This window comes from Oncorhynchus kisutch, linkage group LG7 (assembly GCF_002021735.2).
Source record: "Oncorhynchus kisutch isolate 150728-3 linkage group LG7, Okis_V2, whole genome shotgun sequence".
NCBI classification, from domain to species: Eukaryota; Metazoa; Chordata; class Actinopteri; order Salmoniformes; family Salmonidae; genus Oncorhynchus; species Oncorhynchus kisutch.
The window spans coordinates 26997547-27024427 of record NC_034180.2 but is presented as its reverse complement, the minus strand read 5'-3'; the positions used below and the strand labels follow the sequence as shown (position 1 = coordinate 27024427).

Genomic DNA, 26881 nt, shown 5'->3' with positions numbered 1-26881 from the left:
AAAGTCAAATCAAAAAGGGAGCGGCTCTTTCCTGTTTCAGCTCTTTTCAGCTGAACAGAACGCTTTGGGGCTGAGATTAAACATGTTTTTATCAATCCATCACATTTACCAACCTTGGCGGTTCTTTTCAGTTCCTTTCTAGACAGAAAGCAGTCAATAATTACGCTCAATAATAAAGCTCATAGCACAGCCACTGTGACAACCTTAAGAAATGATCACCCCTGACATCAATGTACATGGATTTGGAGAGAGAGTTGGGGACTTGAGAACACCCACTGTGGTGACACCAGGGGCCTCGCTAATGTCTTGAAAAGAGCCAAGTTAATATTCTCAACTGGACCTGGACCCCATGGCAGCAAAAAGCAAATTCACTGAACAGTTCTATATTTAAAGAGACCAGCTTGATAGAACACAGCTTATTTAGCTTATACAGCACATGAAGACTCCAAAGAGGGTAGCTAAATAACAATTAGGCTATGACAACCTAAAGCTGTACATTATTTCTGCTCATGTAAAGTGTGCTTATATCTTTCAGGTCTACCTTGGTCATATACTTTAATGTCTCTGTGAGAGGTTTGTTATAAAAAAGTGAAATGTCAATGATAGATGTTCTGTGGTGTAATAAATCATGTTTCAGATGCAGATTTAGCAGAGTAAATTAGATGGTGGAGTGATTTCCTTTATTGGACCATAAACTGGTGTGGCATTGCTATAGAAACTGAGAAGCTTTCTTTTGTCAGAACAGATAATGGACTGTAAGAACCTGAGCCCATGGCTAATGCAGAAGTATTCCCAGCATCACTTAAATGTTTTAAGATTCACGTCTCTGTTCATCCAAATAATTAAGCAGCACTCCTCGTAATTGCCTCTCATCTATCTGGGGGACATTTAAGATGGTCCGGTTCACCCTGTCCGTATCCTATCGCCCTCAGTACCACAATGCAACACAACAACATCCAGGAGCGTGATGTCTACTGAAAGTTAGGTGACTAAAGTTGAAAATACCATTCAGACTTCAGTTGAACTTGTGCGTACTGGTATATTGTTCCTATCCTGAAACATAGAGTTTTTTTATTGAAAGTGAATGTTGCTGAAGCTTCAACTAAAGAAACCCCACACCGCAGTCAGCGTTTGCATCCCGGAGCCCTTTGGTAATTCATTATGTGATATTTATCCTTTGCCTTTTATCACGTTCCCCCATGGGGAAGCTCACTCATTTTTGGCTTGGTGGACAGGAAGGCAAGATGGATCAGAAGGTGAATGCGTAGACCACTCCCACCACCACAATGTTGCCGATAGTAGCGATGATGGCAATCCAGAGCCAGATGGCATCACTGGACGAGGACTGGTCGTCCTGCTGGGTCTGGGCTGAGGTCGCCGCAGAGGCGGCGTGGACACTGGCCGAGGAATTGAAGAGCGAGTGGTCGGCACTGTAGTTGTCATTGGGTGAGGAGTCCATGAAGGCCCCCGTCATGACTGGGATCTGCAGGACAGGGAAGGATAGAGGATGGGAGGGAGGGAGAGGGAGAGGGAGAGAAAGAGAGAGAGAAAAGATTAGATAAGATATGAATTGACAAAACCAAAATGAGTTATTTTATTTCATATGCAGTGTAGAGCTCTTTGCCAGTAGGTACAGAAGATTTGAACATTTTATTTCCTGAGTGGGAGATGTTCATAGGTCCTGCATTAGCAAGTTAAAAGTTGAAATTAAATAGTGAACGTATCACGGCATCTTGTGGGTACAAGGTTTCTCACTTCTGGTGTGGATCCCCCCACGCACACACAGGTGTGTTCCAACCCTTGGAACTAAGGCTTAATTCGCATGAAATAAATATTTAACGAGTGGGAAGTGAGAGTGATTTATTGCTTGGGACAATTAGAAGCCTGCTGAGAAGGCGGCTGTACAGCAGAGCAGTAGAAGAGAGAGAGAGTGCATCCTCTCAGTACTGTATGTACTGTAGGAAGCTAAGAAGTGCCTGAAAACGAGAGAACACTTGCTTGCTGCGAACGCTAGCTCTCAAATTAGAAAACAGATTCCTCTCCTCCGAGGGCTGTCAAAAAAACAATGCTAAAAATACTTGAGGGATGTAGAGCACTCACGCTATATACACCAAAACACTCTTACTCTTTCTGCTCGCTCTCTTTCACACACACACTAATACAGTGAGAGAGAAAAAAACACACAGAGCACACAGTCTCATTTGAGGTCGTTCCTCTCACTGAGATAAAACATTTTTTTATAGCATTCCGCTGCTCTCCAGCCATTGGCCCCTGGTGGTGAGTAATGACATGACATATCCAATTGGGCATGTTGGGAGCAGATATCTATGTATGGGTACAGTAACCTGGGGTTCCCCTCACCTAGTGATCACTCAGCCAGAAGTAAAGAGTAGGGTTGACTGATGAATGGATGGATGGATGGATGGATGAGGGGATTGCTGATCTAGAATGGTTTGATCGCATTAGAAGGGGTGTATGCTATGTATGGACACTCCACATGTACTGTAGCTAAAGTTTTTTTTAGTAGTAGTAGGTTTAGCTGAATAGAGCCTATAGAGGAGTGACAAAAGTCTACATTTAGACACATTTAACATAAACACCCCTATATGACTAATTTCACCATAAAAACATCCACACCATAGCTTTGCATAACATGCAATAATTGTTAAGGTAGTAACTTTGGAAAAACATTAGTAATCTGGTATCACTTGTCTGAACCCCTTATTTCCCAGTGCACCGGCATGAGGTCAGCACAGCTAGCTGTAAGCATTATAAATCCACCTCATGGGTGGAATGTTATTCATATTAAATAATTAATAAACATTATTTCGAAAAACCCACAGAAAATCTGGTGTTTCCATGTCAAAAGGTTTTTGTTATATTTCAATCTTCTGTGATGTTTATAAAATGTAATATTGGGATGCAAACTCCAAATTGAATAGATTTCAACTTTATATCGGACATGGTACAGGTGTCTTGTTTTTTTAAGCCCATAACAATGTGTGTGAGGTGTATACTTTGGTATCAAAGTAGATTTGTTTAAGACTACCAAGAAACATTCTGTGTGACCCTGATTTAGTCCACTGCAGTAAAAGGTTAATGGAATGGAAAGAGAGAAACTCTGGTATGGGGCATCCCCAGGCCGCTTTGCACTTAAGCGGGCAATGAGGGCCATCTCCCATGCATCAATGTCAGGAAACAGATGCCAGTAAACCTGCATGGGTGAGTGGCTGCGTAATAGAGCTAGTCATCTGGTCACTGACCAGGGTAGGCTTAGATCTCGCGGATCTGCTGGCTAAACAGCTACAGGCAGATCTATCTTAACATTGCGAGCAGTTTATTGGTGCTATATTGGATTAGATAGAACATGCAATGTTTGCACACTCTAAGAAATGCTGGGTTGTTTGGATGACCCAACTGGTGGGTTGCAAGCATTGGGTTACCTTGTTGGGTTGTTTTCTTTAAAAAGAGCAAGGTTGGGTTGTTGATGCTGGGTTATTGAGATATGAGCCAGCAGGTCAGATCAGAAGACTGGAGGCGTGGCTCAGTAGGGGCGTGGCTTTTAGATAGTTCTTTTTGGCCACCAATGAAAGTGAATGTTATTCCAGTTCATCTGTTCTGTTTTACTGTTATCACATGTTAAGGTTTATCAACACTGACACTTTTGTAGCTTTATTGAGGCTTACTGTAGGTCCCGTGTGGCTCAGTTGCTAGAGCATGGCGCTTGCAATGTTAGGGTTGTGTGTTTGATTCCCATGGGGGACCAGTAGGAAAAAAAGTAGGGGAATGTTGGCACTCACTACTGTACGTTTCTCTGGATAAGAGCATCTGCTAAATTATTAAAATGTGAAATGTTTACACAAGTGTATGAGTTCCTCAAGAACCTATGCATAAACCACTGTTGGGATAGTTACAATATGTAAATAACACTGGGTGAAAAGGGTCTATATCAGGGGATGTCTGTTAGGTGCCTCCTAAGAAGAGGTACTGTAGGTGCAGGAGTCAGGAACAGGAGAGCAATGAAGTCCCAGTAGCACAATCGTTTATTGAAAGTCCCAACACAACAACAACAGGTGGGGAAACACACTCAACGAAGTTGCCACACACAGGGAAATAACGTAACACATGGAGGAGAAACCTCTACTCCTAATTAGTCCAAACGGTACAACGACCGTGAGAAAACAAAACCCTATGGCGCAAACAAGCACCCCTAACAGAGCAACAACAGCAAATAATCCCCCACAAAGAATTAGCAGGCAGCGGAGGTTAATAAACCCACCGAAATTAACTAATAGGACACAGGTGTAAACAAAACAGACAGACACAAAAGAAAAATGGATCGGTGGCAGCTAGCAGGCCGGCGACGACAACCGCCGAGCACCTTCCGAACAAGGAGAGGAGCCACCTTTGGTGGAAGTCGTGTCAATGTCTTTACATGACACATTTTTGATATTCTAGAGAATACAGACCATTTCCAATCCATTTTTTGAGATTTATGCACCATATCCTGATAAATTCTGAATCTAGATGTGTCCTTTAGACATATATGATATTGGGATTACTCCAAATATCACACGAAGACATATCCTATGGCCGAATATGGACTCATTCAATATCTTGAGATATGAGACATCGTATTTTCGCTCTTCGTGTTGACAAATTCTGCATCAACACGAATTTGTCAACACGAAGAGCGAAAATAAGGGGGATTTCTTATGCATTTCTGAGTTCTCAGCACATGCTCAATCATTTTACAAATATGAAATCCATATTTTTCTTTCATGCACAAATCATTTTTGGATTCCCTCTGGATATCATACATGGTATGGCCGGATATTGACTCATTAGATATCCTGAGATCTTATTTTCTCTATATGATGACAAATACTGACAGTAGGCCTATATAGTATATTTTCTCAGCACATGCAATGCATATGCTCTTGACTGAGGTCTATATAAGGATCTAGAAATGCATTTGATATGTTGATGCATATTTGAGTTGAGGACTTGCTCAATAATTTGACACAATTTCTATATACAGTGCCTTCAGAAAGTATTCAGACCCCTTGACTTTTTCCACATATTGTTCGGTTACAGCCTTATTCTAAAATTCATTAAATAGTATGTTTTCCTTGTCAATATACACACAATACCCAATAATGACAAAGCAAAAACAGATTTTTTTGAAATGTTTGCAAATGTATTAAAAATAAAAAAAACTGAAAAATAAATGTACATACTGTAAGTATTCAGACACTTTACTCAGTACTTTGTTGAATCACCTTTGGCAACGATTACAGCCTTGAGGCTTCCTTGGTATGATGCTAGACCCTTGGCACACCTGTATTTCTTCTCTGCAGATCCTCAAGCTCTGTCAGGTTGGATGGGGAGTGTTGCTGCACAGCTATTTTCAGGTCTCTCCAAAGATGTTCGATCAGGTACAAGTCTGGACTCTGGCTGGGCCACTCAAGGACTTTCAGAGACTTGTCTCGAAGCCACTTCTGCGTTGTCTTGGCTGTGTGCTTAGGGTCGGTGTCCTGTTGGAAGGTCTGAGGTCCTGAGTGCTCTGGAGCAGATTTTCATCAAGGATCTCTCTGTACTTTGCTCCATTCATCTTTCCCTTGATCCTGACTAGTCTCCCAGTCCCTGCTTCTGAAAAACATCCACACAACATGATGCTGCCACCACCTTGCTTCACTGTAGGGATGGTGCCAGGTTTCCTCCAGACGTGACGCTTTGCATTCAGGCCAAAGAGTTCAATCTTGGTTTTATCAGACCAGAGAATCTGGTTTCTCATGGTCTGAGAGTCTTTATATGCCTTTTAGCAAACTCCAAGCTGGCTGTCATGTGCTTTTTACTGAGGAGTGGCTTCGTCTGGCCACTCTACAATAAAGGCCAGATTGGTGCAGTGCTGCAGAGGTGGTTGTCCTTCTGGAATGTTCTCCTATCTCCACAGAGGAACTCTAGAGCTCCGTCAGAGTGATCAACAAGTTCTTGGTCACCTCCCTGACCAAGGCCCTTCTCCCCCGATTGCTCAGTTTGGCCAGGTGGCCGGCTGCAGGAAGATTCTTGGTGGTTCCAAACTTCTTCCATTTAAGAATAATGGAGGCCACTCTGTTCTTGGGGACCTTCAATGCTGCTGAAATGTTTTAGTACCCATCCCCAGATCTCTGCCTCAACACAATCCAGTCTTGGAGCTCTACGGACAATTTCTTCGACCTCATGGCTTGGTTTCTGCTCTGACATGCGTTGTCAACAGTGGGACCTTATATAGACAGGCGTGTGCCTGTCCAATCAATTGAATTTAACACAGGTGGACTCCCACACAAGTTGTAGAGACATTTCAAGGATGATCAACGGAAACAGAATGCACCTGAGCTCAATTTCGAGTCTCATAGCTAAGGGTGTCAATACTTATGTAAATACGTACTGTCGAACAATTCAGAACAATACACACAAATGTAAGAGTAAAATAATGGAATTAATAAATTAATCATGTAGGGGGGATTGACTAAATACAGTAGAATACAGTTTATATACATATGAAATCAGTAAAACAGTATGTAAAAAAAAAAGCCGGCTACTGATGGCTATTTAACAGTCTGATGGCCTTGAGACAGAAGCTATTTTTCTGTCTCTCCATCCCGGCTTTGATGGAGCTATATTGACCTCGCCTTCTGGATGTTAGCAGGGTGAACAGGCCGTGACTCGTGTGGTTGATGTCCTTGATGATCTTTTTGGCCTTCCTGTGACATCGGGTGCTGTAGGTGTCCTGGAGGGAAGGCAGTGTGCCCCTGGTGATGCGTTAGGAAGACCACATCACCCACTGGAGTGCCCTGCGGTTGCGGGCGGTACAGCTGCTGTACCAGGCGTTGATACAACCCGACAGGATGCTCTCAATTGTGCATCTATAAAAGTTTGCGCCTTCTTCACCACACTGTCTGTGTGGGTGGACCATTTCAGAAAAGTACCAGTGTTCTGGCTTTGACCCCAAGTGAGAACAGGCCCACTGGTGAGACACTTATGCTGGCCTGCGTAGATGGAAAGTCTGAGCCTTTTGGGTAAAACACTGCGGTAAATCTTGTATGGAAATGGGCCAAAGGTGTTTTGTCTGTTCTTTGTATTTCAAATAAGCTCAAAGCACAGCTTCCCCCTCAAAAGCAAAGTCTTACTTGAGTGGAGATTCAATTAAGGGGTTCAACCCCCCCCCCCCCCCCACCACGCTAGCACAATATAATGCCAGCACAATATAAAAATGACGCAAGCACAATATAAAATGACTAGCTTGGCTGGTTTTGCGCATCGTTTTCCCCCCACACATCTTTTTGGTGTTCAAATTCTATTTTTCTGCCTGAACTGCCTTTTCCCCACGATTATTCAAAGCCTTTTAAGTAGACCTTAGGTCCTGTTAAAATAGCATGTCCTAACAGAGATAGATGGGGTATGTGACTGACAGTTAAATAGACGTGTGGAAGAGACATGGCAATATGATCTAATGCCCTGCATGGCCCAATCAGAGAGGAGCAAACGCTCCGCTTCAGAGATGAAGCTGCACCTCTGTCAGCTGCCTGTGGTTGTCAGGAAAATACATTACTTGTTGTGAAGCGCATCCCGCCGGCAGAGCATGGATACAGAGCTCCCTGGCATTCAGTTTGCTGATATGGACCCATAGTTTGCATGCATTCTGGAGTGGAAGTGCAGTATCTCAGCAGGTCCTTGCTACACACTAACAGCCTGGTATATTATAGATTTTCACTGGTGTGCAAACGCTTAGTAAATAAATGCCCTCAGTACGCACCTAAGTGTGTTTATTATGTACACAAGTAGAGTATGTGTGATCTGGAAATTACCAAACACTCTCTCACCAAATGGCTAGGTGTATAGGAAATTCTCAGTAGTGTTCACGGTATATTTTACCCAGTTTATCAGGGCCAGTGAGAAGTGATTCCAATGAGTGTATCTTAATTGAAAATACTCATATGAAAAATGCATGACTAACATCCACATATAGAAACATGGGAATACTGGGCTACATTGCAAGAAATGCCAAGTATGTGTGGGAGAAAAGCACATGTGTTTTGGTGTGTAAACAATAGTTTAAAAACCATGCTACACATTTAATCTGGCTCATACATAATCAAAATATATGCAGTCTAAATCTATCTCATGATTAAGAACAAAACATGTAATCAGTTCTCAAACTGTGCATAGCTGTAATTTTAATTACTGTAACGAGACTGAGGAAGCTCATTGAAAGACTGAGAAAAAACACATTCATATTTTTTCTTCGGCGCTCAGAATTTTAGAGGACTTTGACACTGTGAATAGTTATATTTTTCTTATTGAAAGCCTAAAAATTACATCAACATCGGAAAAACACCAGCATTACGCATTGTGACGCTATACTTGCACTTGGCAGTATGACTTAGGCATGTACTGTATGTGGCCATTGTTATGCGTGACTTATTCTACGGTATCCAGTGGCTTTATGAGAATATTATCGTAAACTCAACAACAATGTGTTACAGCACAGGAAAAGAGTCAATCACAGCACTCAAACCAAAGGAACAATGTGAGGAGAGAAGAAAGTTGTCTCTGACATCAACCAGCTCTACTGTTCTGTATCAAAATACAGAGCTATCGCTATCCATAACTTGCCAGACCATTTTTATACCCTGTCCAAACACCAACAAGGCTCCAGTGAGAGGCCGAGTCAGGGCTATTTCCATTGGAACAGTTTGGAGACAGAGAGACATTCTTTTAAATGTATATAAGGCTCACTTAAAGAGAGTAAAATACCACAATAAGAGATTTTATGAAGGACCTCCAGAAACAGATATTTCAGAATGCCCTGCTTATTACCCAATATAACCTAAAGTCAAACTGTCAGCGTCAGACCTCTTCCTACAAAGATGCAGTATTAATCATAATAATACTCAAGTATACGGCTGATGAAAATAGATCTTTGTTAAGGTTTTTTATTCATTCATAACAATTCATATTTCTTCAGACAACTGAGAAAAGAAACCATTTAAAAAAAGCAAATACACACTTTCTCATCCACTGTCTTTCTGAGCCGTTCTCTCTAAATCCTGAATTTTTGAAGAGATGGAGATTAATGATGAAATTTTTACTCACAAACACCGTTTATACCTGTAAAAACTGAAACTCTCCTCGGGTGTCAGAAGTTTGGGTTTTCATTTGGTTTGCCTGTTGACTGAGTGTGTCGTGCAGCAGAGGGAGTCATGGACCAGAGCACCAGACACAGAGTAACACGCGTCAGGAGTTAGACACTAGAATGAGGAGAGCTGGTCAGATGGCTAGATGTCACACACACAAACACACTGTACACACATACCGCACACACACACACACACACACACACACTGCACTCACAGTGAACTGTCAATCAAAGACTATCTTCTTTATGTGCCAAGTCAGGCATTGGCATTCCTCTCAGCTGACTAGAATGGAAAATCATGTGTACATTATGCACATTACAGAGCCAAAGCTTATGGAACAAGAGAAAGATACAGTATAATACAGTTATTACATAGTAAAGTTTTATAAAACCAGGTGCATGAAGCTGCATAAACATTATATATTAAGATACAAGATTGACTGTGAATATGATGCAGGTGGCTGGGCTAAAACACTGCTACACACGTTCTATTGAGGTAAAAGATCTACTATGAAACGCTGCTGGGCCGCTGAGAGAAAGAAAATCGATAAGACTGAAGTTGTAAATCTAGATGGCAGTACAGAACCGTGGTGGGCTGAGGTGAAATTCCATCTGGTCTGAGTCTAGTTTAACTAGTTCAGGTTTTATTGTCAGGGCGAAATGCTTAAATTGCATGTTCTAACCAACAGTGCAGTAATCAATATTAAAATAGTATAACTGATAATAAATGGAAAAAAATATATATACACATATATATATATATATACACAGTGCATTCAGAAAGTATTCAGACCGTTTGACTTTTTCTACATTTTGTTACATTACAGCCTTGTTCTAAAATTGATTAAATTGTTTTTCTCTCATCCATCTACACATAATACTCCATAATGACAAAGCAAAAACAGGTTTAGACATTTTTGCAAATGTATTTCAAATAAAAAACTTAAATATCACATTTACATAAGTATTCAGACCGTTTACTCAGTACTTTGTTGAAGCACCTTTGGCAGCAATTGAAGCATTGAGTCTTCTTCTGTATGACACTACAAGCTTGGCACACCTGTATTTGGAGAGTTACAGATCCTCTCAAGCTCTGTCAGTTTGGATAGGGAGCAAAGCTGAGCAGCTATTTTCAGGTCTCTCCAGAGATGTTCGATCAGGTACAAGTCCAGCTCTGGCTGCGCCACTCAAGGACATTCAGAGACTTGTCCTGAAGCCACTACTGTGTTGTCTTACCTATGTGCTTAGAGTTGTCGTCCTATTGGAAGGTGAACCTTCGCCCCAGTCTGAGGTCCTGAGCTCTCTGGAGCAGGTTTTCATCAAGGATATCTCTGTACTTTGCTCCGTTCATCTTTCCCTCGATCCTGACTAGTCTCCCAGACCCTGCTGCTGAAAACATCTCCACAGCATGATGCTGCCACCACCATTCTTCACCGTAGGCATGGTGCCAGTTTTTCTCCAGACGTGACGCTTGGCATTCAGGCCAAATAGTTTAATCTTGGTTTCATCAGACCAGAGAATCTTGTTTCTCATGTTCTGAAAGTCCTTTACGTGCCTTTTGGAAAACTTCAAGCTGTCTGGCCACTACCATAAAAGCCTGATTGGTGTTGTGCTGCAGAGATGGTTGGCTTCTGGAAGGTTCTCCCATCTCCACAGAGGAACTATGGAGCTCTGTCAGAGTGACCAGCTGGTTCTTGGTCACCTCCCTGACCAAGGCCCTTCTCCCATGATTAATCAGATTGGCTGGGCGGCCACCTGTAGGAAGAGTCTTGGTGGTTCCAAACTTCTTCCATTTAAGAACGATGGAGGCCACTGTGTTCTTGGGGACATTCAATGCTGCAGAAAGTTTTTGGTACCCTTCCCCAGATTTCTGCCCAGACACAATCCTGTCTCGGAGCTCTACGGACAATTCCTTCGACCTCATGACTTGGTTTCTGCTCTGACATGCACTGTCAACCGTGAGACTTTATATAGACAAGTGTGTGTCTTTCCAAATCATGTCCAATCAATTGAATTTACCACAGGTGGACTCCAATCAAGTTGTAGAAACATCTCAAGGATGATCCATGGAAAAATGATGCACCTGAGCTCAATTTCGAGGCTCATTGCAAAGAGTCTGAATAATTATGTAAATAAGGTATTGCTGTTTCACTTTGCCATTATGGGGTATTGTGTGTAGATTGATGAGATAAAAAATTGATTTAATACATTTTAGAATAAGGCTGTAACGTAACAAAATGTGGAAAAAGTGAAGGGGTCTGAATACATTCCGAATGCACTGTATCAACTCATTTCCTGTAGAACTCACGGAAATACAATTTCCCTAGTTTAACACAAAGGTGTATACACTAATGTACCACTGGAGTTACAGTCAAAAAGCAGCACGAGATTTAGAGTCCGTCAACCACAGTACGCTGCATGTTAGAAGGCAATATAGGAGCAAGAAATGCCTTTACCACTGTCAAAGAGAATAGTATGACAAATAGCTTTTAAGCCGCTACTGTATAGCTCTGTGACTCACAGTGGTATTCTGTCCAGCTTGGGTATTCATTATTTTCATCTTTGATCTGTAATCGTTAACGTGGTCAGTATTTTGACAGTTTGGGACATACTGTAAACCTTTCACATTATCACCCACTCAATGACAAGTAGCAGCAATGATCTTCATGTTAATAGACAGTTGGACTGCAGAGCCACAACATGGCCATAGTCCAAAGACAAACATTAGGAGGGGCACCACAATGCATTCAACTGAAATGTTTCTTCTGATTTAACTCAACTCCTCTGAATAAGAGAGGTGTGGGGGGCTGCCTTTATCGGCATCCAGGTCATCAGCGCCCAGGGAGCTGTTGTTGTTGGGGGTTAACTGCTTTGCTCTAGGGCAGATCTTTCTACCTTGCAGGCTCTGGGATTCGAACCAGCAACCTTTTGGTTACTGGCCCAACTCTTTTACCACTTGGCTACCTGCCACCCTGCATTATAGTATTTAAATGTTCAACGTGCTGTGTACGCAGGTTTGACAGATAAGCTATTACTACCGTATAGAGCAGACCCCCTACACACAAAATGCAGCCTAATATTTCTGCCACAGTCAAATGATTCCTGGCGTTAAGGGAAACAATCAGACTCAGCAGTGCGGCTGGGCTGTGCTCTGTGACATGTGATTTCTAAGGGACTGTGGTTAAAATAAAATTATGAATTGACCGTAAGATATCTTAAAGGGGACCTCAAAATACTTTATATACAGTGCCTTGCGAAAGTATTCGGCCCCCTTGAACTTTGCGACCTTTTGCCACATTTCAGACTTCAAACATAAAGATATAAGACTGTATTTTTTTTAAAGAATCAACAACAAGTGGGACACAATCATGAAGTGGAACGACATTTATTGGATATTTCAAACTTTTTTTACAAATCACAAACTGAAAATTGGGCGTGCAAAATTATTCAGCCCCCTTAAGTTAATACTTTGTAGCGCCACCTTTTGCTGCGATTACAGCTGTAAGTCGCTTGGGTTATGTCTCTATCAGTTTTGCACATCGAGAGACTGAAATTTTTTCCCATTCCTCCATGCAAAACAGCTCGAGCTCAGTGAGGTTGGATGGAGAGCATTTGTGAACAGCAGTTTTCAGTTCTTTCCACAGATTCTCGATTGGATTCAGGTCTGGACTTTGACTTGGCCATTCTAACACCTGGATATGTTTATTTTTGAACCATTCCATTGTAGATTTTGCTTTATGTTTTGGATCATTGTCTTGTTGGAAGACAAATCTCCGTCCCAGTCTCAGGTCTTTTGCAGACTCCATCAGGTTTTCTTCCAGAATGGTCCTGTATTTGGCTCCATCCATCTTCCCATCAATTTTAACCATCTTCCCTGTCCCTGCTGAAGAAAAGCAGGCCCAAACCATGATGCTGCCACCACCATGTTTGACAGTGGGGATAGGGTGTTCAGGGTGATGAGCTGTGTTGCTTTTACGCCAAACATAACGTTTTGCATTGTTGCCAAAAAGTTCAATTTTGGTTTCATCTGACCAGAGCACCTTCTTCCACATGTTTGGTGTGTCTCCCAGGTGGCTTGTGGCAAACCTTAAACGACACTTTTTATGGATATCTTTAAGAACTGGCTTTGTTCTTGCCACTCTTCCATAAAGGCCAGATTTGTGCAATATACGACTGATTGTCCTATGGACAGAGTCTCCCACCTCAGCTGTAGATCTCTGCAGTTCATCCAGAGTGATCATGGGCCTCTTGGCTGCATCTCTGATCAGTCTTCTCCTTGTATGAGCTGAAAGTTTAGAGGGACGGCCAGGTCTTGGTAGATTTGCAGTGGTCTGATACTCCTTCCATTTCAATATTATCGCTTGCACAGTGCTCCTTGGGATGTTTAAAGCTTGGGAAATCTTTTTGTATCCAAATACGGCTTTAAACTTCTTCACAACAGTATCTTGGACCTGCCTGGTGTGTTCCTTGTTCTTCATGATGCTCTCTGCGCTTTTAACGGACCTCTGAGACTATCACAGTGCAGGTGCATTTATACGGAGACTTGATTACACACAGGTGGATTGTATTTATCATCATTAGTCATTTAGGTCAACATTGGATCATTCAGAGATCCTCACTGAACTTCTGGAGAGAGTTTGCTGCACTGAAAGTAAAGGGGCTGAATAATTTTGCACGCCCAATTTTTCAGTTTTTGATTTGTTAAAAAAGTTTGAAATATCCAATAAATTTCGTTCCACTTCATGATTGTGTCCCACTTGTTGTTGATTCTTCACAAAAAAAATACAGTTTTATATCTTTATGTTTGAAGCCTGAAATGTGGCAAAAGGTCGCAAAGTTCAAGGGGGCCGAATACTTTCGCAAGGCACTGTATATTTGTTTGGGGGGGGGGCGGGTTATGGGATACACACACTGCTTCGGATAGGTCTTTTTACTGTTTGTGCTGTTGTGCAGGGCTGGATACATCCCAGTGTTTTGTATACGTGTTTGTTTTGGGTGTATTAAAAACCCCTGTGTATTCTTGCACCTGTCTCCAAAATCCTTTATGCCAGCGTGACAGAATAACAGACCTGCAAAATGGAGACAGCAGGAAAGACCGAGCTGGCGACCATTGTAGGGACAGTACAGCACCACGATGACTGTCTCTCGAGACTCGGTATTGCCATGGACAGTGTGCTGGCAACAATCCCGTGCTTGGAGGGAAGAGTGCAGTCCCTCCAGTCTCCAGCACCGATTCTGGTACCAGCTTCCACACCACAACCTACTTCCGTTCCATTGGAGCTGGTCCGTGGAATACCCCTGTCCATCCTGGAGAGCTTCGACGGCACACCAGCAAGATGCAAGGTGTTCCTTCTAAAAGGCGACCTGAACCTCGCTCGCTACGACGGGGCTGTTTCCGGAAGAGACAGGGTTGCCACCGTCATCTCGGCACTGACCGGATGGGCTCTGGACTGGGGTGCCGCGGTCTGGGAGATGGGCGGACCCGAGGTTGAGTCCTACGAGCTCTTCACCCTCCTCTTTCGCTCGGTGTTTGACCATCATGTGGGCCGAGAGGAGGGTGAGCGTCTACTCGACTTTGCCAGGGATCTAGGACCGCCTCGGAGTTCGCCCTGGGGTTCCGGACGATCGCTGCCTCCACCGGATGGAATGAGTTGGCTGTCGTCACTGTTTTCCCCAGCGGACTGCGGGAGGTGGTACAGTTGGAGTTAGACTGCCGTGATGCCAACCTTTTATTCGTCCAGCTCATCAGCATTGCTTTTTCGGTTTTTCGGATGACTGCCTTGCCTGGTTCACCAATTACTTTGCAGACAGAGTTCAGTGCGTCAAATCGGAGGGCATGCTGTCTGGTCCTCTGGCAGTCTCTATGGGGGTGCCACAGGGTTCAATTCTCGGGCCGACTCTTTTCTCGGCGTATATCAATGATGTTGCTCTTGCTGCGGGCGATTCCCTGATCCACCTCTACGCAGACGACACCATTCTATATACTTTCGGCCCGTCTTTGGACACTGTGCTATCTAACCTCCAAACAAGCTTCAATGCCATACAACACTCCTTCCGTGGCCTCCAACTGCTCTTAAACGCTAGTAAAACCAAATGCATGCTTTTCAACCGGTCGCTGCCTGCACCCGCATGCCCGACTAGCATCACCACCCTGGATGGTTCCGACCTAGAATATGTGGACGTCTATAAGTACCTAGGTGTCTGGCTAGACTGCAAACTCTCCTTCCAGACTCATATCAAACATCTCCAATCGAAAATCAAATCAAGAGTCGGCTTTCTATTCCGCAACAAAGCCTCCTTCACTCACTCCGCCAAGCTTACCCTAGTAAAACTGACTATCCTACCGATCCTCGACTTCGGCGATGTCATCTACAAAATGGCTTCCAACACGCTACTCAGCAAACTGGATGCAGTCTATCACAGTGCCATCCGTTTTGTCACTAAAGCACCTTATACCACCCACCACTGCGACTTGTATGCTCTAGTCGGCTGGCCCTCGCTACATATTCGTCGCCAGACCCACTGGCTCCAGGTCATCTACAAGTCCATGCTAGGTAAAGCTCCGCCTTATCTCAGCTCACTGGTCACGATGGCAACACCCATCCGTAGCACGCGCTCCAGCAGGTGTATCTCACTGATCATCCCTAAAGCCAACACCTCATTTGGCCGCCTTGAGGGAGATAAAAGTCTCCAACTTCAGCGATTTTTGCAATTCGTTCCAGTCACAGGCAGCAGAGTACTGGAACGAATTGCAAAAATCGCTGAAGTTGGAGACTTTTATCTCCCTCACCAACTTCAAACATCAGCTATCTGAGCAGCTAACCGATCGCTGCAGCTGTACATAGTCTATTGGTAAATAGCCCACCCTTTTTCACCTACCTCATCCCCATACTGTTTTTATTTATTTACTTTTCTGCTCTTTTGCACACCAATATCTCTACCTGTACATGACCATCTGATCATTCATCACTCCAGTGTTAATCTGCAAAATTGTAATTATTTGCCTACCTCCTCATGCCTTTTGCACACATTGTATATAGACTCCCCCTTTGGTTTCTACTGTGTTATTGACTTGTTAATTGTTTACTCCATGTGTAACTCTTTGTTGTCTGCTCACACTGCTATGCTTTATCTTGGCCAGGTCGCAGTTGCAAATGAGAACTTGTTCTCAACTAGCCTACCTGGTTAAATAAAGGTGAAATAAAATAAAAATAAAAATAAAATTGCAATCCGGTTGGACAATCTCCTGTGGCTCCGAAGAAGACCTGCGCAGGAATTCGGCGCCCATGGCTACCCCTGCTCCGGAGCTGTCGGAAATCTCTTAGATGGCGCACTGGCCACTGTATTATGCATTCCTTTGGTTCCCCTACAGTCACCCATTCCAGTTCAAGCCATGGATATTGTCCAATAGAGACAAGGCCCGTTCATCACATTACTGCTCCTGTTTATTTTCTGACCCATGGCACTCATTCAGAACAGATCACTTTCTTGATTATAGACACTCCGCAGGAGTGTCAGGGGAGGTGTCTCGCGGTGTCAACACCACTACGGTGGAAAGTCCGGACTGTGCTCCTCAATTGGATTTACCGGAGGAGTACCAGGATCTGCAACGGGTTTTCTCAAAGACCGAGGCTACACGCCTCCCCATCGCCCCTGGGACTGTGACATTGACCTGTTGTCTGACACAGCCCTCCTGAGAGGACATGTGTATCCCCTCTCCTATGCGGAGAGCGAGGCCATGGAGACCTATGTACAGGAGAGTCTCCAGCAGAGTTTTATCCACCCCTCTAAATCACCAGCCTCCTCAAGCTTATTTTTTGTCAAGAAGAAAGATGGGGGACTGTGTCCCCGCATTGATTATCGAACACTGAACAAGGCCACAGTCAAGTTCAGCTATCCTTTACCCTTCATCCCAACCATCATTGAACAAATGCAAGGGGCGCAGTAATTCACGAAGCTGGACTTGAGGAGGCCCTACAATCTGGTGCGCATTCGTGCAGGCGATAAATGGAAGACTGCTTTTTTCATGACCGTCCCCTTTACGAGTATCTCTTTTTGCCCTTTGGCCTGTCTAATGCTCCTTCAGTCTTCCAGGCCTTCATCAACCAAGTGTTTCGAGACATGCTGGGACGGGGCGTAGTGGTCTATATAAACAACATTTTGGTCTATTCTGCTGACTGCGTCCAGCATGACCCGTTAGTCAGGTCTGTGCTGAGAAGACTGTTGGAGCATGATCTCTTTGTTAAACAGGAGAAATGTTTGTTTTTCCAGAGGTCCGTGTCCTTTTTGGGCTCTCTCATCTCCACGGAGGGATTGGAGATGGAGGAGCAATGCGTCAGCACAGTCAGGTCATGGCCCATCCCCAACGTCATGAAAGCAGTCCAGCGATTCCTGGGGTTCGCAAACTATTTCCAGAGGTTCATTCGGGGCTTCAGAACGGTGGTCGCACCTCTTACCTCCCTGCTGAGAGGAGGTCCCAAGCGGCTTCGTTGGATGGCAGAGGAGGAGAGGTCATTTAAGACGCTGAATGCATGTTTCACCACTGCTCCCGTGTTGGCAAATCCCGATCCCTCACTCCCCTTCATCGTCGAGGTGGATGCCTTCGAAGTAGGAGTCGGGGCAGTACTGTCCCAGCGTACTGGAACCCCTCCAAAGCTGTGGCCCTGCGCTTTCTACTCTAAGCAGCTGAGCCCTGCCCAGAGGAACTACGACGTAGGGGACTGGGAACTCTTGGCGGTCAAGAAGGCTCTGAAGGCATGGAGGTACTGGCTGGAGGGGTCTAAACACCCTTTCCTGGTGTGGACGGACCACCACAACCTGGTGTACATCAGGGCAGCGAAGAGGCAAAACCCGAGACAGGCCGATTTTCTATAGGCCAGGCTCGAAAAATGTGAAGGCAGACGCCCTGTCTCACCTCTATGATGTAGAGGAGAGGCAGGGAGAGGAGAACCCCATCATCCCTCCATTCCGCATCATCGCGCCAGTGGTATGGGACGTGGATGCCGACATACGGCATATGGAACCTGCACCTGCACAGTGCACGGAGAACCACCCTACGTGCCCACAGGTGTGTGGGACCACCTCCTTTCCTGCGTGCACACAGCGCCTGTGTCGGGTCATCCTGGGATAGGCCGTACCATCGCCTGCCTAACGGAGAGGTACTGGTGGCTCACCTTGGCTAAGGATGTCTGGGTTTACCCTGGACCCTGGTCTCACCTCTCGGTGGACTTTGTCACGGACCTTCCCCCCTCCCAGGGGAACACCACCATTCTCGTCATTGTGGACCGGTTTTCCAAAGCTCCTTCCTCTGCCTATGGCTTACGTCGCCAATGCAAACCGTGGAGGCTCTTTTTACGCACGTCTTCCAGCACTATGGGATCCCGGAGTATATTGTGTCAGATCAGTTCACCTCAGGGGTATGGAAGGCGTTCATGGAAAGCCTGGTGGATTTTCTACCTTGGGCAGAGTACGAGCAGAATTCCCGCCGCCACTCCTCCACTAACCTCACTCCTGTCCAGTGTGTGTTGGGATATCAGCCGGCCCTGGCACCTTGGCATCCGAGCCAGACCGAGGCTCCTATGGTGGATGAGTGGTTTCGGCAAGCTGATGAGATCTGGAACGCTGCACACACTCGTCTCCAGCTCGCTGTGCATTGGCACAAGTAACAGGCCGACCGCCACGGCAGTGAGGCACCTGTGTTCTCCCCAGGCGACCGGGTCTGGCTCTCCACCCGGAACCTACCCCTCCACCTCAGGGCAGAAAGCTGTGCATGTGGTTTGTGAGGACGTTTAAAATCCTCGCTGAGGCTGGAACCAGTGAAGTCCCGCCTCCTCCTCTGGACATTGAAGGAGGTGTACTCGGTCCGGGAGGTCCTGGATTCTAGGTGTCGGTGGGGGGTGGCGTCTCCAGTACCTCATCGACTGCGAGGGGTACGGCCCAGAGGAGCGGTGCTGGGTTCCTGTGGTGTACATCCTGGATGACTTCGCTGACCAAGGATTTTCACCGTCGGCACCCAGACTGAACCACACTGTGCACTTGTGGTCGTCCCCGAGGCCGGTGTCATCCTGCTGCTAGTGCAACGCGTCAGGGTGGGACTGTCACAGATCCTCCCGGTCCTGATGCTCATTCTGTTCACCAGTTCCGGAGGTCTACATCACTGGCTTTCTAGGTTTCACTGAACGGGATTCATTCTTGATTACAAACACCTGATTAGTATGTAACATTAGTATGTTATACAGTTGAAGTCGGAAGTTTACATACACTTAGGTTGCAGTCATTAAAACTCTTTTTTTCAACAACTCCACAAATGTCTCGTTAACTTCTTGACGCTACCCATCCCTGTCGCGGAATCATTTTCGCCAGCAACCGCTGAATAGCATAGCGCTACAGTCAAATAATATTACTAAAAAATATTCATAGCCATGAAATCACAAGTGCAATATTTCAAAACACAGCTTAGCCTTTTGTTAATCCACCTGCCGTCTCAGATTTTGAAATTATGCTTTACAGCGAAAGCAATCCAAGCATTTGTGTAAGTTTATCGATCGCATGACAAAACATTAAGTACACTTAGCATCAGGTAGCTTGGTCACGAAAAATCAGAAAAGCAATCAAATTAATCGTTTACCTTTGATGATCTTTGGCTGTTTTCATTCACGAGACTCCCAGTTACACAACAAACGTTCCTTTTGTTCCATAAAGATTATTTTTATACCCAAAATACCGACGTTTGTTTGTCGCGTTATGTTCAGAAATCCACAGGAAAGAGTGGTCACGACAACGCAGACGGAAATTCCAAATAGTCTTCATAATGTCCACAGAAACACGTCAAACATTTTTTATAATCATTCCTCGGGTAGTTTTTAAAATATATATTCGATAATATATCAACTGAGTGTGTAGGTTTGTCAATAACAGCGGGAGGAACAATGGCGGCTTTACTCTGAGAGCCCCCACCTATCCACTGACGCAATGTGATCTTTCACGCTCATTTAAAACAATAAAAGCCTGAAACTATGTCTAAAGACTGTTGACACCTTAGGGAAGCTAAGGAATCTGGTTGATATCCCTTTAAATGGAGGATAGGCATGCATAGGAACAGAAGGGTTTCAAAATAAGAGGCACTTCCTGATTGGATTTTCCTCAGGGTTTCGCCTGCAATATCAGTTCTGTTATACTCACAGACAATATTTTGACAGTTTTGGAAACTTTAGAGTGTTTTCTATCCTACTCAATTATATGCATATTCTAGCAACTGGTCCTAAGAAATAGGCCGTTTACTATGGGAACGTTATTTTTCCAAACATACAAATAGTGCCCCCTAGCTTCAAGAGGTTATTAACCTCTCTGAACTACCCATCCTGGATACGGGTTTGAATTCGACAACATACAGTGTTCGCCACAAATAGTTATAAAACATTCCTGAAAATACAAGTGTTTCACATGCTTCAAAAGCCTATAACCTTGCTAATCCAACTGCGTTGTCATATTTAAAAAATGCTTTATTGCGAAAGAATACGCTGCGATTATCTGAGCACAGATCCCCATATCAAACTACTAATTATTCAACCAGCACTTGCATAACAAAATCATAGATTGCATTGAAATAAATCGTTTACCTTTGAAGATCTTGCTCTGGTTGCAATCCCAAGGCTCATTGTTATACAATGAATGGTCTTTTGTTCGGGTTAAATCCATTTTTTATAGCCTAACACGAAACATTTTGTGAACGCTTATCTCGTTGAATTTTGTGTCATTCAATTTTCGACGTAACATCCAACGTAAAATACACAGGCTTTCCCTGACTTTATCCAGTCATGTTTGGTTTCCTTGCAATCAACTGTTTGTTTGTAACACTTCAACTATGACAGACAAAATGAAAAAAATTAATCCAGAAAATCACATTGTAGGATTTTAAATTGATTTATTTTCAAATTATGGTGGAAGTATTTGGTCAATAACAAAAGTTAATCGCAATACTTTGTTATATACCCTTTGTTGGCAATGACAGAGGTCAAACATTTTCTGTAAGGTTTTCACACACTGTTGCTGGTATTTTGACCCATTCCTCCATGCAGATCTCCTCTAGAGAAGTGATGTTTTGGGGCTGTTGCTGGGCAACTCCCTTCAAAGATTTTCTATGGGATTGATATCTGGTGACTGGCTAGGCCACTCCAGGACCTTGAAATGCTTCTTACGAAGCCACTCCTTCGTTGCCCGGGTGGTGTGTTTGGGATCATTGTCATGCTGAAAGACCCAGCCACGTTTCATCTTCAATGCCCTTGCTGATGGAAGGAGGTTTTCACTCAAAATCTCACAATACATGGCCCCATTCATTCATTCTTTCCTTTACACGGATCAGTCGTCCTGGTCCCTTTGCAGAAAAACAGCCTTAAAGCATGATGTTTCCACCCCCATGCTTCACAGTAAGTATGGTGTTCTTTGGATGCAACTCAGCATTCTTTGTCCTCCAAACACGACGAGTTGAGTTTTTACCAAAAAGTTATATTTTGGTTTCATCTGACCATATGACATTCTCCCAATCTTCTTCTGGATCATTCAAATGCTCTCTAGCAAACTTCAGACGGGCCTGGACATGTACTGGCTTAAGCAGGGGGACACGTCTGGCACAGCAGGATTTGAGTCCCTGGTGGCGTAGTGTGTTACTGATGGTAGGCTTTGTTACTTTGGTCCCAGCTCTCTGCAAGTCATTCACTAGGTCCCCCCGTGTGGTTCTGTGATTTTTGTGATCATTTTGACCCCACGGGGTGAGATCTTGCGTGGAGCCCCAGATCGAGGCAGATTATCAGTGGTCTTGTATGTCTTCCATTTCCTAATAATTGCTCCCACAGTTGATTTCTTCAAATCAAGCTGCTTACCTATTGCAGATTCAGTCTTCCCAGCCTGGTGCAGGTCTACAATTTTGTTTCTGGTGTCCTTTGACAGCTCTTTGGTCTTGGCCATAGTGGAGTTTGGAGTGTGACTGTTTGAGGTTGTGGACAAGTGTCTTTTTATACTGATAACAAGTTCAAACAGGTGCCATTAATACAGGTAACGAGTGGAGGACAGAGGAGCCTCTTAAAGAAGAAGTTACAGGTCTGTGAGAGCCAGAAATCTTGCTTGTTTGTAGGTGACCAAATACTTAATGTCAAGCATAATTTGCAAATAAATTCATAACAAATCCTACAATGTGATTTTCTTTCTCATTTTGTCTGTCATACTTGAAGTGTACCTATGATGAAAATTACAGGCCTTTCTCATATTTTTAAGTGGGAGAACTTGCACAATTGGTGACTGACTAAATACTTTTTTGCCTCACTGTATATAATATGTGTGAAATGCTTGATAGGAGTATGTGATGTAAACAGAAAGGTCTACTTCCTCGGGGTCCTGAATATTGACTGGTCTTCATCAAACTGTCCACTCAAGGGGAAGCTTCTCACTGTAACCAGTTCCTGTAAACTGGTTCAGGTTATTAATCAACCTACTAGGGTGTTTACAAACACAGCAAGAACAAGATCATGTACATGTAAACAATATTTGTTGGTCTGATGTGATTAATAAGGAGCATCCAGATGCTGCACTTGATGAATGTATTAAATTGCTTCTTCCAATTATTGATAAACATGCACCTGTTAAGAAACTGTTGAACTGTTATTGCTCCATGGATTGAGATGGGGCAAAAGGAGTGGTTAATAGGTCTGGCTTCACATCTGATTGGCTAACTGCAAATTGAGAAACGATGTGACTAAACTCAATAAAAAGAAGAAGAAACTGTATTTTGAAGCCAACATCAATGATATAAAAAAACTAAATGGAATTATGGGCAGAAAGACAAATTCAACTCCATCTTTCATCGAATCTGATGGCTTATTCATCACAAAACCATTTGATGTTGCCAATTATTTTAATGATTACTTCATTATCAAAGCGGGCAAATTTAGGCAATGAATGCCAACAATGAACAGTGAGACATAGTACTCATGAATACAAAACAATTAATGAAAGAAAATCTTTGCACGTTTACATTTTGTACATTTACAGTTAGTGTGGGAGAGGTGGAACAATTTTTGTTTTCGATTAATAATGACAAACCTCCTGCCATTGATAACTTAAATGGAAAGCTACTGAGGATGGTAGCTGACTATAGCCACTCCTATCTGTCATATCTTTAATCTGACCCTGGAGGAAAGGCTTTGTCCTCAGTCCTGAAGGGAAACCAAAGTCATTCCTCTACCCACGAGTGGTAAAGCAGCCTTTACTTGTTCTGACATCAGACCTATCAGCTTGCTGACAGTTCTTCGCAAACTGTTGGAAAAATTGTGTTTGACCGAACATAATGCTACTTCTCCATAAACAAATGACCAACAGAATTTCAGCAGCCTTATAGAGAAGGGCACTCAACATGTACTGCAATGACACAAATGACTGATGATTGGTTGAAATAAATTGATAATGAGAAGATTGTGGGAGCTGTGGTGTTAGATTTCAGTACAGCCTTTGATATTATTGACCATAACCTGTTGTTGAGAACTTCTGTGTTATGGCTTTTCAACCTCTGCCATATCGTGTATTCAGAGCTACAGTGGGCTCCAAAATTACTGGCACCCCTGACTGGCATAGCACAAACAATACTTAAAAAAATATAAACAATATAATTCTAGAGAAACTCAAAATACCAACATGTGAGAAATACTGTACTTTATTAATGTTTCAATGGAACCAACCAAAATCATACAATTATTTAATACAAAATAAATTGAACCAATATCAAGGTTTCATAATTATTGGCACTCCTCATTTAGTACTTTGCAACCACCTCTGGCAAGGATAACAGCATGGAGTCTTTTCCTGTAATGTTTGACAAGGTTAAAACCTCTTTGGGCTAGCGTCCCACCTCGTCAACATCCGGTGAAATTGCAGAGCGCGAAATTCAAACTACAAAATTTGTAATATTAAACATTCATGAAAATACAAGTGTCTTACATCGTTTAAAAGCTTAAATTCTTGTTAATCCAGCCACTTTGTCAGATTTCAAAAAGGCTTTACGGCGAAAGCATACCATGCGATTATCTGAGGACAGCGCCCCGCATACAAAAGCATTACAAACATTTTCCAAACAAGCAGAGGCGTCACGAAAGTCAGAAATAGTGGTAAAATAAATCACTTACCTGTGAAGATCTTCCTCTGTTTGCAATCCCAAGGGTCCCAGCTACATAACAAATGGTTGTTTTGTTCGATAAAGGCCTTCTTTATATCCCAAAAAGTCAGTTTAGTTGGCGAGCTTGATTCAGTAATCCACCGGCTTCCCTCGTTCAAAATGCATACAAAGGATTCCCAAAAGTTACCAATAAACTTCGTCCAAACAAGTCAAACAATGTTTCTAATCAATCCTCAGGTACTCTAATATGTAAATAAATGATACAATTTAAGATGGAGAGTAGTATGTTCATTACCGGAGATAAATAATGAAGTGCGAGCCCTCATCCACGCGCGCCACAATACTACAGTCGAAATGGGAGCCACCTAAAAACCTCCAAATTCTAGCTCATTTTTCAAAAAACAAGCCTGAAACTCTTTCTAAAGACTGTTGACATCTAGTGGAAGCCCTAGGAACTGCAATCTGGGAGGTATTCCTTGGATTTCCCATAGACAGCCATTTCAATGAGTGTTGACCTAAAAAAAAATATGGATTGTCCTCGGGTTTTCACCTGCCATATCAGTTCTGTTATACTCACAGACATTATTTGAACAGTTTCAGAAACATTAGCGTGTTTTCTATCCGATACTATCCAATTATATGCATATCCTAGCTTCTGGGCCTGAGTAACAGGCAGTTTACTTTGGGCACCTCAGTCATCCAAACTTCAAAATACTGCCACCTATCCCTAAGAAGTTTTAATTAAGGAACACATTTGGATGGGATTTTGGACCATTCCTCTATGCAGATCCTTTCACGATTCTTCACATTCTTGAGTTTGCGCTTACCAACTGCCCTCTTCCACTCAGCCCACAGGTTTTTGATTGGATTGAGGTCCGGCGACTGAGATTGCCATGGCAGAACATTGATTTTGTTGTCACAGAACCATTTCTGTGTGGATTTTGAGGTATGTTTTGGGTCATTGTCTTGTTGGAAGGTCCACCTACGGCCAAGTTCCAGCCTTCTGGCAGAGACAACCAGATTGTCAGACAAAATTGCCTGATACTTGGTGGAATTCATTTTGCAAATCAATCTTAACCTTTCTAGCGCGGAACCCCTCGACAACACTCCGCTGAAAAGGCAGCTCGCGAAATAAAAAATATTAAATACAGCAAATGAACGATAAACATCTTGTTAATCTACCCATCGTGTCCGATTTCAAATTCTTACAGCTAAAGCACAAGATATGATTATGTTAGTTCAGAGGCAAGTCGAAAAAACACACAGCCATTTTCCCAGCCAAATATAGGAGTCACAAAAAGCTGAAATATAGATCAAATTAATCACTAACGTTTGATGATCTTCATCGGATGACACTCATAGGACATCATGTTACACAATACATGTGTGTTTTGTTCGATAATGTGCATATTTATATCCAAAAATCTCAATTTACATTGGCGCCTTACGTGCAGTAATGTTTTGATTCCAAAACATAGGCCAAGCGGTGATTTTGCAGAAATACTCATAATAAACATTGATAAAAGATACTAGTGTTATTCACAGAATTAAAGATATACTTCTCCTTAATGCAACCTCTGTGTCAGATTTCAAAAAATAAAAAAAACTTTACGGAAAAAGTATAATCTGAGAACGGCGCTCAGAACCCAAAACAGCCAGAGTAATGTCCGCTATTTTGGAATCAACACCATAAATAATCACTTACCTTTGATGATCTTTAGCAGAAGGCACTCCCAGGAATCCCAGTTTGACAATAAATGACTGATTTGTTCCATAAAGTTCCATAATTTATGTCCAAGTAGCCACTTGTTGTTAGCGTGTTCAGCCCAGTAATCCATCTTCATGAGGCGCAGGCACTTCATCCAAACAACAACTTGAAAAGTTCCGTTACAGTCCTTCAGAAACATGTCAAACGATGTATGGAATCAATCGTTAGGATGATTTTAACATCTGTCGTAACCGGCCACGAACCGGGAGGTCCGTGGGGCGACGCACAATTGGCCTAGCGTCGTCCGGGTTTTGGAGGGTTTGGCCGGTAGGGATATACTTGTCTCATCGCGCACCAGCGACTCCTGTGGCGGGCCGGGCACAGTGCGTGCTAACCAAGGTTGCTAGGTGCACAATGTTTCCTCCGACACATTGGTTGGCTTCCGGGTTGGATGCGCGCTGTGTTAAGAAGCAGTGCGGCTTGGTTGGGTTGTGTATCGGAGGACGCATGACTTTCAACCTTCGTCTCTCCCGAGCCCGTACGGGAGTTGTAGCGATGAGACAAGATAGTAGCTACTAAAAAAACATTTGGATACCACGAAATTGGGGAGAAAAAGGGGTAAAAATAAATAAATAAATAAAATAAAACATAAATAATGTTCCAACCGGAGAATTCCTTTGTCTTTAGAAAAAGCACTGGAACGAGAAGTAACTCTGTCGGGAGCGCGCGTCATGAGACCAAGGCTCTCTGCCAGACCACTGACTCAAAGAGGTCTCATGAGCCCCTCCTTTATAGTAGAATCCTCAAACCATCCTCAAACCAGTTTCTAAAG

At 43.4% G+C, this 26881-nt stretch overlaps 1 protein-coding gene across 1 annotated transcript in view; it reads right to left on the bottom strand.

Moving 5' to 3' along the window:
- Positions 1-661: 661 nt before the first annotated feature.
- LOC109893690 (uncharacterized protein C14orf132-like) overlaps positions 662-26881 on the bottom strand; it is a 47857-nt gene continuing 21637 nt past the window's right edge. The window contains exon 2 of the mRNA XM_031828773.1: positions 662-1483. Within this exon, the coding sequence (XP_031684633.1) occupies positions 1250-1483 (234 nt within the window). The 3' untranslated portion in view covers positions 662-1249. The remainder of the gene's footprint in view (positions 1484-26881) is intronic.